The sequence below is a fragment of the Bos indicus x Bos taurus genome, chromosome 13, assembly GCF_003369695.1.
Source record: "Bos indicus x Bos taurus breed Angus x Brahman F1 hybrid chromosome 13, Bos_hybrid_MaternalHap_v2.0, whole genome shotgun sequence".
Taxonomy (NCBI): domain Eukaryota; kingdom Metazoa; phylum Chordata; class Mammalia; order Artiodactyla; family Bovidae; genus Bos; species Bos indicus x Bos taurus.
In genome coordinates this window covers 46,452,629-46,467,615 of record NC_040088.1, presented here as the reverse complement: position 1 = coordinate 46,467,615, position 14,987 = coordinate 46,452,629, and the positions used below count along the sequence as shown (strand labels likewise).

The 14,987-nt window shown below is 42.2% G+C and overlaps 1 protein-coding gene across 5 annotated transcripts in view; it reads left to right on the top strand.

Moving 5' to 3' along the window:
* MKX (mohawk homeobox) overlaps positions 1–10,955 on the top strand; it is a 71,556-nt gene extending 60,601 nt beyond the window's left edge. For 4 of the 5 annotated variants that reach the window (XM_027559705.1, XM_027559704.1, XM_027559707.1 and 1 more), the window contains exons 6-7: positions 8,284–8,317; positions 8,423–10,955. In XM_027559705.1, the coding sequence (XP_027415506.1) occupies positions 8,284–8,317; positions 8,423–8,609 (221 nt within the window). In that variant the 3' untranslated portion in view covers positions 8,610–10,955. The remainder of the gene's footprint in view (positions 1–8,283; positions 8,318–8,422) is intronic. The other variant, XM_027559709.1, reaches the window with a different exon arrangement.
* The last annotated feature ends 4,032 nt before the right edge of the window (positions 10,956–14,987 follow it).

The following is a 14,987-nucleotide window of genomic DNA, read 5'->3' as shown; positions in this document are numbered from 1 at the left end:
ATGCTGAACTTTTAAAGTGCAATTCACTTTTGGTCTGTGACGCTGGAAAAAAAAGCAGCTGAATCATCAACAGATAAATGTTACAGGTTGTTGGATAGGTTTTTTTCCCTTCCTTTTTGGGCAGAATCACTCAGGATGATTTATCTTTACTCATTCAAAAGCTCTCACTACCCTTAAAGAGAGGATAACCACAAACATTTCCTCTAAAAGTGATGCAGTAACAGCTGTCTGGCAGTTACTTAGCAGTTATTCCCTCCTGGTGATGCAAGGGGGATCATAGAACAGAGGCCCCCGGGGCCAAAGGCTGGTCCAGTCCCTGGCCTGTGGAGGTGAAGGGCGGGGCAAGTGAGCAAAGCTTCTTCTGTATTACAGCCACTCCCCATGGTTTGGCATTACCTGAGCTCTGCTTCCAGTCAGATCAGGAGTGGCATTAGAGTCTCCTAGGAACGCAAACCCTACTGTGAATTACACATGCGAGGGAGCTAGATGGTTGTTGTTGTTCAGTTCCTCAGTCATGTCTGATTCTTTGCAACCCCATGGACTGCAGCATGCCAAGCTTCCCTGTCCTTCACTGTCTCCTGGAGTTTGCTCAAACTCATGTCCATTGAGTCGGTAATGCTATCCAACCAGTGATGCTATCTGCTCCCTCTTCTCTTCCTGTCCTCAATCTTCGCCAGCATCAGAGTCTTTTTCAATGAGTTGGCTCTTTGAAAATCAGGTGGCCAAAGTATTGGAGCTTCAGCTTCAGCATCAGTCCTTCCAGTGAATAGTCAGCATTGATTTTTTTTTAGAATTGACTGCTTTGATCTCTCGCAGCCCAAGGGACTCTCAAGAGTCTTCTCCAACATTGCATTCAAAAGCATCAATTCTTTGGCACTCAGCCTTCTTTATGGTCCAACTCTCACATCCATACATAACTACTGGAAAAACCATAGCTTTGACTAGACCGACCTTTGTCAGCAAAGTGATTGCATGTTCCTTATGAGAATCATCCTGAAACCATCCCCCTCACACACCAGTCCGTGGAAAAAATTGTTATCCATGAAACCATTCCCTGGAGCCAAAAAGGTTGGGGACCACTGTTGCTAGGGAGTGTAACTCTAACTTAAAGTGCAAAGATGGGGCTTCCTGGTAGCTCAATGATAAAGAATCTTCCTGCCAATGCAGGAAACATGGCAGGAGCTTCCACATGCCTTAGGGCAACTGAACCCCTTCACCACTCCCGAGGCCATGTGCCCTAGAGCCCGTGCTTTGCCACTAGAGAAGCCACCGCAGCGAGGAGCGGGAGCACTTCTACTGAGAGAGTGGTCCCCCTTGTTGCAACTGGAGTAAACCCTATGCAGCAATGAAGACCCAGCCTAGCCAATAAATAAATGAATAAAATTATTCAAGTGCAAGGATGAGCTCAACAGAGCTTTAGGTTTCCTATTCCGTGATTTGGATCATTTTTTTTCATATTACAGATTAAATAATAAGGAAGGAGATAAGCCTTTTTGAGGTCTTCCCTGTAGCTCAAATGGTAAAGAGTTTGCCTGCAATTCAGGAGACCTGGGTTTGAACCCTGGGTCAGGAAGATCCTCTGGAGAAGGAAATGTCAACTCACTCCAGTAGTCTTGCCTAGAGAATCCCATGGACAGAGGAGACTGGTGGACTACAGTCCATGGGATGGCAACAAATCAGACATGACTGAGCAACTAACGCTACACCAAGTGTTGTTTCTTTTTTTTTTGGCGGGGGGTATCTTTATGGTCTAAAATACTAGCAAAAAGTACAGAAAAGATGTTGCTGCCGCTGCTGCTGCTAAGTCGCTTCAGTCGTGTCCGACTCTGTGCGACCCCATAAACGGCAGCCCACCAGGCTCCGCCGTCCCTGGGATTCTCCAGGCAAGAACACTGGAGTGGGTTGCCATTTCCTTCACCAATGCATGAAAGTGAAAAGTGAAAGGGAAGTCGCTCAGTTGTGTCTGACTCTTCATGACCCCATGGACTGTAGCCTACAAGGCTCCTCCATCCAAGGGATTTTCCAGGCAAGAGTACGGGAGTGGGTTGCCATTTCCTTCTCCGGAAAAGATGTTGATAGGTTTTTAATAGGCTTTCTATGTAAACAATGCTTTTGACCTTGCCATAGTCTTTGAAGGTGGCTTTATCAACCAAGATCGCTTCAATGATGAAATGCTAGTAATTGTTAATGGTAGCCCCTTCTTATAACATTCAAGATTCTCAATATCCAAGTTTAAACTGAGTGGAGCTAGATTTTGAATTTTTTCAAGCTGTTTCTTTTTCATAGGTTCAAAAAGAAAAAACAAATGTTGCCACATCAGGGTAGGCCAGGTGATAGAGTATTATCTTCTTTGTTAGCAAAAGGTAAGGAAAAGGTAGACGTTCAGTGGAAAAGCAAGTTCTAAAACATGTACAAAATGACTCTCTTTTTAAAAAAATGTATATAAACTTACTTTGGGAGGCCATTCATCCAAATATTAATTCGAGTTATCCCTAAACTGCCCTCGATTTTCTCTTTTCCACTTTTTCCTGTATTTTCTGCAGCAAACCTACATGACTTTCTTATTAGAGAGCAACAACAAATGCTACTTTTATTTTTTTTAAATGTTTATTTGTTAAGATTTTTTTTTGATGGGAACCATTTTTTTTTAATTTTATTTTATTTTTAAACTTTACATAATTGTATTAGTTTTGCCACCATTTTTAAAGTCTTTATTGAATTTGTTACAATATTGCTTCTGTTTTATGTTTTGTTTTTCTTTTTTGGCCGGAGGCATGTGGGATCTTAGCTCACCTACCTGGGATCGAACCCACACCCTCTGCCTTGGAAAGCGAAGTCTTAACCATTGGACCTCTAGGGAAGTCCCGAAATTCTGTTTTTAAAAGTAAATAAATGTAGAGTTACAGTGGAATCAGTCAGCCAGGTGTGTGAACCCAGCCCAGACCTAGTGCCTAGGGAAGTAGGGACAGACAGAACAAGGGGAATGGGGATCTGTCTATTATGAGATCCTGAAAATTTGGAGCAATCAGTATTTCGGAATCTTAGTGAGGCTTCATATCTGGCCAATTCCCCAAGAGTCTCAGTCTTTATGCCCGCTGCGCCAAGTATGTAAGTAACTCCAGAGATGATCCAGGTGGTGTGCCAGGGGCCCTCAGGACGCTGAGGTGAGAAGCACTGGGCCTGGGTATCCACCCCTGCTGTCTCCAGCAGCGGCCCCCAAACCGACCAAGGGTGAGAGGGTACAGATGTCAAGCATCTGGAGCTCTCTCTCCCCCTTCATTTAGGAAAACACACAATGGATGGATGACTCAGATCACTTAATTAGAGATACTCAGGTTCTTAGACATAATTTTATTTACCTTTCTGTGGTGTGAGTAGTCTTTGGGGAAACATTCCAAGACATTCCTAACTTTAGGACTTAACTGATTAAATTTGAAAACCATCTCAGCACAAAAGCTTTGGCCCTATTTTTGTCTCTTTTTATGACCAGAAATGTTACCTCAGGAATATATATTTCAGAGTTAATATTTCTGAACCATGTTTCTCAAACTTGAATGGACACTCTGCCCACAGGGCTTTGCGCTCACAGGACTCTGAGGTGCAGTAGGACTGAATTTCCTTTATAATTGTTTCTCTACTTAACTTTATAAGGAAACACATGTCCAAACTGAGGATAGCCCCATTTTAAGTTTCAACATGGTTTGGGTTTTACAGCATCCAAGATTTTCCTAACTACGCAAGCCTTTTTTTTTTTTTTTTCTTTTTCATTCCTTTTCTTTTTTGGTCTTAAAACATGCTCTTTTGGCTGGTTCAGTAAGTTGTTCCTGCCAACCAGTTGCTTTTATGGTAATTGACAGCGTAGCTGATTTTTGGAACCTGAGGATCTAAAAAGGCATTTTAGCTCAGACGTGGGAGAGGCTGAGCCAAGCTACTTGCAGAGTAGGAGATAGGCTGAGCTGAATGTAGGACATGCATAGACCTCGGGTCTGTGCATGGTAATTAGCGTCAGGGAAACGCCTGCTCTGGCTCAGACTGCCCTCTTTTCAGCAGCGTTCAGAGCCCTTCCTTCTCCTGTCAGATCCTTCCTTGAGCTACTGGGTGCCACTCCTGGAGGAGAGCCAACGAGACCGCCCATCTGCTGCAGTGGCGTTGAGTTGGAAGTGGGGAGGGGGGGAAGTGTTCAGAAACCCACCCTTCCTTAAATCCTGATGATCGGCTGAAAAGACACAAAGCCATTGAACCAAATGACTGCCAGCCGGTTTATACTTCAAAGGAAAAGAGCATGTGAAAAAAAAAAATCACATTTAACACAATTATTTCATAGAATGAGCAGGTTGTGCATTTTCTGAACTCCCCTCAGATAATCTGGGGCATTTCCCCAGATTTCATCTCAGCGCAAGGAATAGGGGGGAAAAAAGTCTCCCCACACTGCCAGATCTTTATAGTCCTTCGCTTTCCTACAAAAGCATGAATGTTTCAGAGTAAAAGGGCCCCTGTTTGCTGTCTTCTCCTGGCTGCTTCCTCTGGGAACTGCGCCTCTGAGGGGGCGGGGGTGGGGGGTGTCTCTCAGATGCATAATACCCAGTAGTAGGAAAAGCACACCCTTCTAACACCAGTGTATGTTCTGAACCAAAACCTGGGCACAGAGACCCCCCACCCCCACCCCCAAAAGCAGTCACAGTCAGCTTTTCCTTCTCGGTTTGAAATCTTTGACATTGAAATTTGTTACATGCTGTTTTAACACTGGACTGATACAGAAGCAGACTGTTTCTTTTCATTCCTTTTTTTATGAAACCTTTTCTTCTGTGGTTGGGAAAGGAACCTGAACCCATACCTAATGACACTAAGTGCCCATCTGCCCTAGAAATAAAACACAGGAATCCTCTTTGTTGCAAGGACATTGTGAAAATTCCTGAAACTAATGAAGAACTCCCAAATGGGGATGGGGTCTCTGTGCTTACACTTTGAAGTGTATTTTCATAAGCACCAAACTGTAAAACACATAGGCCCCAAGAGTAAGCAGAGTTTTACAGTTTCACAGTTGGCTGTGGTCAAGGTGTTTGTTGGTGGAATGCTTCCAGCAAGCAGTCATGAAGTTAGGGAGTGCTTGCAGTGTCTAGCTGGCAAGGGGGCCAAGGAAGCTCTCCGTGGACCTTCACAGGGATGTCTGTGTCTTCCTTGCATGTGCAGTCGGCAGCCACCTGCTTCCTTCCTGTCCTCTGCTCTGTAACCACTCACTGTTCACAGTCCAGGTGGGGAATCTGATTCTGAACATTCGAGAGAGCTCCATCCCTGAGCCAGAACGTGAGTCACATGGTCTTCTCTAAATTAGGTTGTGTTATTTCCCTAACGTTGTTTAGGGAATCATGGACCTTACTCTGCTTTTGCCAAGACTTTCCATTGAATAAATATCTCCAACACCTATTGTTTCTCTTTGGCAACAGAATGGTTGCAATTTGTGGACAAAAGTGAGCAAAGGCTAACCCCCTTTTTTATTCTCTCTCTCTCTGTGTAAAATGTCCAATGTTGTTAGCTTTTCTTGTCCTAAACAAAGGTATTGACTTATTCTCTGTTGTCTCTGTCGTCATTGAGCAAAGATTTGCAGATAATAGCACCAAACAAAGAAAGACTTAATAGACAGCAGAGACTTGCTGCCCACACGCAGAGTTTTTTTTGTTGTTGTTCAGTCGCTAAGTCATGTCCAACTCTTTGCGACCCCATGGACTGCAGCACGCCAGGCTTCCCTGTCCTTCACCATCTCCCGGAGCTTGCTTAAACTCATGTCCATTGAGTTGGTGATGTCATCCAACCATCTCATCCTCTGTGGGCTCCTTCTCCTCCTTTTCCAGTGAATCAGCTCTTCACATCAGGTGGCCAAAGTTACTAACACCGAATAAGTTAGACCCAAAGTGCCTAGAATCATACAAGGAACATAGGACATAGTAAGCTAGGATCATCACAGTTCTGTGAATTCAAAGTTGTCATTGTTTTTCTTCTATTTACATGAGTAATATTCTAATTCCAAAATTATCAAGCAGCAGAGGTGGAGCTCACCGTCCAAGCTGACCTTGCAGGGGCCAGAAGGTCCAGAAGGTGATCAACTGCTCACGGATCCACTTATTTTTCCAAAGATGCCTTAAAAGAAAACCAAAGGGACTAACATTTATTGTTCCATTTGGGGCCAGACACATGTAGCCTTGGGCTTCCCTGGTGGCTCAGACAGTAAGGAATCCACCAGGGTAATATCCCTGGGTTGGGAAAACCCCCTGGAGGAGGGCATGGCAACCCACTCCAGTATTCTTGCCTGGAGAATCCCATGGACAGAGGAGCTTAGCGGCTACAGCCCATGGGGTCACAAAGAGGCAGACAGGACTTAGGGATTAAGCACAGCACAGCAGCACACGTAGTCTCATTTATTTATTTATTAAATTCATTTAACGACTTTGTCATTTATTCACTAAGTGCTTTTGTTTCGCTTGATGTCTTCCTTTTTTTTTTTTTTTTTTTGGTGCAGGGGTGAGGTGGGCCTTGAGTAAAAGGTTGTGCAAAGAGCTCATGGCGACCATTATTGTCTCAGGTCTTCACTGCACGGCCTGACTCAGGATGTGTGAACACACTTCACTGACTCTTTTCTGAAGGCATCAAAGTTTAGCTACTATGTCGAAGTGGCCATATTGCTGTTTTCTCTTCCCTCTCGTCCCTGGAAGTGCCGCCATGGCTGGACTATATTATTATCATGTTCATGCTCTTCCCCCCAGGTCTCTCCTGGTTCCACAACCCTCTGGGAGCCCAGGGCTGGACATTGGGGTGCATGGCCTAACTAGCCTTGAGAATTGCAGAGAAAAAAAATTAGCCTTCAGAAATACTGGGTTAGGAGAGAAGAAGAAAGGAGAGGACTGGGAGCAGGAGAAAGCTTTCCAGAAACCATGGAGTTCAGAGAAAGCTGTGAGCAAATGCCATGTTTCTTGTGCTTCTCATGTGTGGCACAGCGCCTCCTGCAGCTTCTTGGTGGTAGTGGTGGTTGTTGATGGCAGTGACTTAACTACTGTATTTTGGGGCCTCTAAGGAGATCAGTCCTGGGTGTTCTTTGGAAAGAATGATGCTAAAGCTGAAACTCCAGTACTTTGGCCACCTCATGCAAAGAGCTGACTCATTGGAAAAGACTCTGATGGTGGGAGGGATTGGTGGCAGGAGGAAAAGGGGATGACAGAGGATGAGATGGCTGGTTGGCATCACTGACTCGATGGACGTGAGTTTGAGTGAACTCCGGGAGTTGGTGATGGACAGGGAGGCCTGGTGTGCTGTGATTCACGGGTCGCAAAGAGTCGGACATGACTGAGCAACTGAACTGAACTGAACTGAAGGCTGATGGGGAGTCCCAACCCCATTCTTTGTTCTTCCCCCACTTCTTTACCCTCTGGAATCTTTCCCTCCAGCATGTCTGTTTTTGTGTTCCCAATATCTCGTTCTTTTGGCCAAAGGAGTTCCCCTAGAGAGGCTTAATCCAGACCAGAAACCCATTTCATCCTCCTTCGTAATAATGTGGTTTTGATAGACATGCATGTTCTGAGTGAAGGAGCCAATCTAAACCAAAGGTGAAAATGCATGAGCAGAGGCCACACCCTACGCTTCATTCCCTGCAATGAAGGATGCAGGGCTTATGTGGACCTTAGACACCAGAGCCGCTTGTTCTGATACACCAGGAATTCCAGGTTGCTGTCAGCACTGGGTCATGTTCATCTGCTGACTTGCCAGAGGGGACTATTTGCCAGTCTTTTTCCTGAGATGAGGTTTGATTTCCAGGAAACCATAGACTGTTGAGCTACAGGCACTCCAAAGATCATCCAGGAGCCCCTATTTTATAGTTCAGGCTCTCCTGGTGGCTTAGTGGTAAAAAATCCTCCTGCCAGTGCAGGGGAAGAAAGTTTGATGCTTGATCCGGAAAGATCCCACATGCTGTGGAGCAGCTAAGCCTATATGCTACAACTATTGTGCCTGCACTCTAGAGTCTGGGAGCTGCAACTCCTGAGCCTATGCACTGCAGCTACCGATGCCTGAGTGTGCTGGAGCCTGTGCTCTGCAACCAAAGAAGCCACCCCTATCAGAAGCCCGTGCACCGCAACTACAGAGAGCCCCCATTCACCCCACCTAGAGAAAAAGCCCAAGCAGCAACAAAGATCCAACACAGCCAGAAATAAGTAAATACTGGGTGTTTTTTTTTTTTTTTTTTGAAAAAAGAAAACAAAAAAAGAAAAGTAATCCAATCTTTGCTTTTCTTTACAGACACTCTGGAAAATGGATCTAATAAGGGTGACAGGTGAGTGGTATGTTTTTATTTGCCATCCATGCTTTTCAGTGATGATCTTTTCTACGTACGCTGCTGTGAGTTTGATCATTTTCTTTCTGTTCTGCTTAAATCCAGTGCAGCTACTAGAAAGGGACCGAGCAAGGATGACACATACTGGAAGGAGATCAACGCAGCCATGGCCTTAACCAATCTCGCGCAGGGAAAGGACAAGCCGCAGGGGACCACCAGCTGCATCATCCAGAAGTCGTCCCACATTGCGGAAGTGAAGACGGTCAAAGTGCCCCTGGTTCCGCAGTTTTAAGAGTTTGTCACTTTTCAGATGGATGGCAGTTCTTCGCATCAGTGTTTTTTCATAAACCCTCATCCTAAGAGCTGGAGCAGGAGTGACAATGACTCCCTCTCAAACCTCTTCTTATTTTTAATCATCCTAAATGTATCATTTAGTTGCTTCTGTAAAAGACATATAAATTATAAAACTCCACTTTAATCAAAAATATTAACTTATTTTATGTTACTCCAAGTATGCGTAAAATGTCCGTGTTGCCGTTACAGTAAGTGCCTTGCTTCTTGAAAATAAGTTATAACGTGGGCACAGCAGAGCAGCAGTGCCTCAAAACGATAGCACCACAATGCTTACTAAACTGTGAGCTTTATTCTGGATGGACCTGCCACCGGTGCCAGGACTGGAACCAAAACTGCTGAACACCTTGAAATGTGTTCACTAGTTCCCATGTTAAAGCTTGGAAATCTCTTCAGCCCAGATGAAATGTTCCTTTTAAAAAAAAAAATCTGCAATATTTAAAATTGTTCAATGTGCTTTGCAGAGTGACAGTGAGAATTTTATGCATGTATCCTGCCTGGATATCTGGTAGGTTACAAACTTCCAAAAGGAAAGGCTTGGGAATCACATAATGTATACATTCAAGGAAAATGGCAATGAATGCGATCAGAAAAATAAGTCTTTAAGCACTGCTGGAAGACACCATGATGCTCTTTAGAATTGATTTGGATTTTTTTCTCAAGTTTTGCCGAAGTTTTCAAAAACTTCATTATCTCAGTAACTCAAAATTTTCCTGTGTAAAACTCAATTTATAATTTAGTTTTAAAACATAATCCCATTTGCATTAGAGTCAGTGTTTTTTGTGATGGAAACTGTTTTTCATACGGAATAGCTCTTTTTCACATGGAAAAACCTTTTATTTGGTTCATTTCAAATCACAATTGCTGATGGGCAACTTACACTGCATTGAGAACAAGGCAATAAAGGAAATGGATCTCTGTGGGTATACATATACACACAACATTGATTTTTAAATTTAAGACATATGGAAAACAAACATTGAACAGTCTCTGAATTTTGCCAAGTAGGACATTAAAATGAAATCATGCATTAAAATAAAGTACATTTTGTTTCTAAATTAGGCTATCATTGAGTGAGAATAATCAATATCAAGAAAGAAGATCTTTTTCAGTCAAATGTTAGTATTCTCATCAGCTTGGGGAGGCTTGAAGTTTGAATAAACAGAAGAGATGCCAAATATAACAGAGTATTTGTGCTCAGAGAAGTAAAAGAGCCTTGACTCTTATGTTGGGATGTTTTTTCTGGGTATGTAATCTATTTTATAATTTTTTTTAAAAACTGGAAAGCATTTTTGTGAGTGTGAATGACAGCCAGCAGTGCAGCCGCATGGTGATATTTTTCTTTATTTTGCAAAATACATTTAAAACCAAAGGCTGCTCTAGTTGATATATGGACAGTATCAGTCTTGATATAAATTGTAGGACACTTTTTCATGTAACATAACATTTGGGGGTTGGGTTTATTTAGTGTAATGAAAATAATTTGATATAAAAATATTTTGTATATATATATATTTTTACTTTGTTTTCTAAGTTGCTGTTTGCAGTAAGAGTAAGTGCAAAGCAAGATATGTAAGTTATGACTGTATGATCAGATGAAGTATGAGTTCTTTTGGTTTATAAGATCCTTAAATAGTTATAGATCCATGATAAAAACTTTGGAATCTTTATAAAACAAGTTTGCCAAAATGTGATCATGTCAGTGAAAACTAAGGACAAGTACTTCACTCTTTTTCATACTATTATAAGTTATTCTGGTATTAAATATTTTAATAAAATTGTTTTTGTTTTTACATATTTCAGTTAGATAAATGAATGCTGGTTGCTTTTTTATTTAAATTAGTCATAATTGATTTTTACCACCTTTTCAAAAAGAATCAGCAAATTTGTTCTATGTTATAAATTACAGATGACAAATCAATAAGGACAGCTCTTCACGTGATTTTTTGTTTTTAAACACCAAAGCTTGGAGTCTGGTCTATAAATACATCAAGACAGTTATATAATTAGCACATCCTAGGCAGTATCTCCAGTTGCAATTACTTTTACTTTTTTTTTTCTTATGCTGCTTTAATATTTTCTGGAAATTAAAGTCCTCCCCCCAATCCTTTAAAAAAATTCTTCAACAATGCTGAGTCAGCAGCTGAGACCCTAACTCATAATTTATGTTGTAGAGAAATAGAATTACCTCTATTCTTTGTTTTGCCATATGTAATCATTTTAATAAAATTAATAACTGCCAGGAGTTCTTGACAGATTTAAAATAAAAGTTAATTTCTAGACCTCACAATGATCATAAGAATGTTGTTTTCCTTTGAGAGCTGACCAGGTGGAAAGAGAAGCAGAACAAAAGGGTCCATTATGTGCCATAATTCTCCTAAGGTTGGTCAGGGATGTGATGTGGGAGCTTCACATTTGGATCAGCGTTGAATTTCATCACCTGAGACCACCTGAGATCACCACCAACCCACCTTTTAAGAGCTGAGGAAAAGAATGTATGATGCTCACTGTTAAAATACAGAACTTTAAAATGAACGTTTTCATTAAATACCTTCCTCCAGTAGCTAATTCAATACGCATTATTATTGCGAGCTGTGAGTTAGAGAGAACCTTGGCTTTGAGGCTACACAGATGTGTGCCTGCATCCATCCCAGCTCTGCCACTCACTACTGACGGGTCCAGACCCAGTCCCGCAAAGTGAGAGCAATGAGTTATAACCCGTAGAGTGTGCTGCAAGGTTTAAAGATAATATATGATATACAAAGTGCCTGCCACAGGGGGTGCCTGTGTGCTGAGTCGCTTAGTCGTGTCCGACTCTTGGCGACCTGATGGGTCTGCAGCCCACCAGGCTCCTATGTCCATGGGATTCTCTAGGCAAGAATACTGGAGTGGGTTGCCATGCCCTCCTCCACGGGATCTTCCCAACCCAGGGACTGAACCCAGGTCTCATGCCTCCTTCATTGGCAGGTGAGTTCTTCACAACTACCACCACCTGGGAAGCCCCCTACCACATTGTTCGGCAGTTAATAGGTGCTCAGTAACTGGAAGGTATTATCATATAATTTTAATTCCTCTCTATGGAGCTTATGTGCAAGGAAGTAGAAATATAAGTGGAATACGAGATGTAGATAGTTTAATAAAAACCTTGGGAAAGAAAAGCTCTCTGACATGGAAGATTGCGTGAAATAGTTAAAGTAGGTATCAAAACTAGGCCTTCAAGAAAGATCATTTTATTACCATCACTTTGAACTTCCTGGAGAAAAGCTTAAAGTAGAACCAAGGTAGAAAGAACAGATGTGCCCATAGAAAACGCAGCGTGTGCTATGGCTTCCTTCATTCCGTCAACAAGAATTGCTTTCCCCTCTGTTTGTCCTGCTTGATCCTGTTCAAGATGACCAAGAACTCAAACTGCTGTCTGTACTCTCTGCTCACTCCAAGTAGCGATGTTTAACAAACAGTGGCAACAGCCATGGTCTGCTTTAAAACTCATCCAGCTCAAAGGCATAACATCAGGCAAATAAACACAGAGAATAAAAGCAAGCTGCCCAGGCGCTTCTGTCTGCACCACTTAAGTCAGATGCCTTGGAAGGCAGTGTGGGGTGGTGGTAAGAATCTAGGCTGCCACAGCCTGGCTTCGCCTTTTCACTCCTCAGTGTCTTTTGGGAATAAACATAAGCCTTCTGTACCCAGTGTTTACATCTATAAAACCTGATCTATAAAATCTACCTACCCCAAAGGTCTCTTATGAGGATTGAGTAAGACAGTGGATAAGAAAGTGCTTTGCAAACTGCATGGTACTGTACAAATGTTAATGATTATTAATGTGTTCCAGATGACTCTGAAAGGCCTAATATCCCATAATTTCTGGCAGAATAAATTGTGGTTTCCATGAAGCATATAGGAACCCTAGATTTTGAAAAGACTTGCTATGATCCACCATCTTCGGGCCTTTTTGAGCACAAAGTATCTTTTGGTCCTGAACTTCTTTGTGACAGTCACGATCTGAATTAGGTCACTGATTGTCACACCGCAGGGACAGAGTCCTGACTTCACCAATTCCTAGTTTTGAGACCCATCCTGGAGATGGACTAAAATTTGCCTTGGGAGGTGTGTGCATTGGCCATAATAAGGTGAGAAAAATGGATTTCTGAGTTAGGAAAGACAAGCTGATGTGTTCTTACATCTTCACACAAATGCCTCCATGGAAATTCATCCCATCCCATTTAAAGATTATCTCAATAAGTATTCTGAAAGAAATTTCAGCTCAAATTTACAGTTTCTGGAAATTCACTCTGCAGTGAGCCTGATTCATTACTTTTGAACAAAATTTTTAATTCATATTTTAAAACATCATAGATGTAACTTATGCTAGTTGTAGACACATTTAAGCTATACAGAGGGACATAAGCATAAAAGCCCCACACCCTATCCCATGTCCCCAAGATAACCATGGTTCAAAACCGTCTTGTGTGTGCTTCCAGACACTCTGTGTACATGTACTTTTTCATCTTGTACTTTTTGTACTTCTTCATCTTGTGCTTCTTACTATTAATATATTCCTACTGCTTTGCAAAATTTCTTCCACTCCATCCTGTGTGTATACATATACAGTGCATGGGTACATGCTCAGTTGCTTCAGCTGTGTCCGACTCTTTGTGACCCCATGGACTATAGCCTGTCAGGCTCCTCTGTCCATGGGATTCTCCAGGCAAGAATACTGGAGTGGGTTGCCATGCCTTCCTCCATGGGATCTTCCCAACCCAGGGACTGAACCCAGGTCTCATGCCTCCTTCATTGGCAGGTGAGTTCTTCATAACTACCAAGGGGATCTTCTTGACCCAATGATTGAACCTGCATCTCCTGCGAGTCCTTCACTGCAGGTGGATTCTTCACCTGCTGATCCTCTGGGGAAGCCCATATATATATATATATACAGTGTATATGTGTATATACCATGTGTAGATTTCCTTATTTTAAATGAATGCATAGAATTTGGGTTTGGGGTTATTAAGTTAATCCAACAAATACCCCTAAACACTTTTGAGTTATTTCCAGTTTTTAGTTATTATAAACTAGTGCTATTCAAAGTGCTGTTTCACAGTGAGATGAGGGGCTTTCACCAAATACAAATCAATATACTGCTTTCTTAAGAAAGTCTTTCTACGAAAAAAAATTGTCACCTGGACTCATGGTGCTCTTAAAAGTGAGACTGATCTACATTCTGGCCTCTGGTCTCCTGGCAGACAAATAACAAGCCACCTATAGACTACCATCATTATGCAGACCATATTTGAGTAGCTCTGTATTTGTGTATATATGTCTTCAGCCACTTAAGTGTGCTAAGTTGCTCAGTCATGCCTGACTCTTTGAGACCCTGTAGTCTATAGCCCACCAGGCTCCTCTGTCCGTGGGATTTTCCAGGCAAGAATACTGGAGTGGGTTGCCATTTCCTCCTCCAGTGGATCTTCCTGACTGAAGGATTGAACCTACGTGTCCTATATCTCCTGCACTGGTAAGTGGATTCTTTAACACTGAGCCACCTAAGAAGCCCTCAGCCACTTATACATCTGTCAGATAGATAACTAGATGTGGAATTAATGTCAAACAATAGGTACATTAAATTTTTGATGTTCATTGCTAAATTACCATTTTAAAGTTTTACCATTTTACACTTCTAACAATAGGGCATGAGTGTCCGTTTTCCTCCTCTTAGTCAAAACATTGAATATTACTACGCTTTTCAATACTTGAAAATGTCATAAGTAAAAATTATATCATTGTTTTAATGATGAGAAACATTATGCATAAGCTTATTGGCCATTAGTATTTCTATTCAGTGAACTGCCTACCTGTCTGTCTGTTTTCCCTTTCTTTCTTTCTCTTGTCTGTTTGTTAGTGATGTGTATGAGCTCTTTGTGTATTTATAACTTCATTACCATAACAGGAAGAGATGGCTGGACAGCATCATCAATGCAAGGAACATGAACTTGGGCAAACTCTGGGAGATGGGATAGACAGGGAGGCCTGAGGTGCTGCTCTCCGTGGGGTCACAAAGAGCTGGACATGATTGGGCAACTCAACAACAACAACAACCTTGTCTATAATATAGGTTGCAAATAGTTCCCCAGTTTTTAATATATTTTTATTTCTGTTATAATATTGAAAGTACTTCCCTACTGGCTCAAATGGTAAAGCGTCTGCCTACAGTGCGGGAGACCCGGGTTCAATCCCTGGGTTGGGAAGATCCCCTGGAGAAGGAAATGGCAACCCACTCCAGTACTCTTGTCTGGAAAATCCCATGGACAGAGGCGCCTGGTAG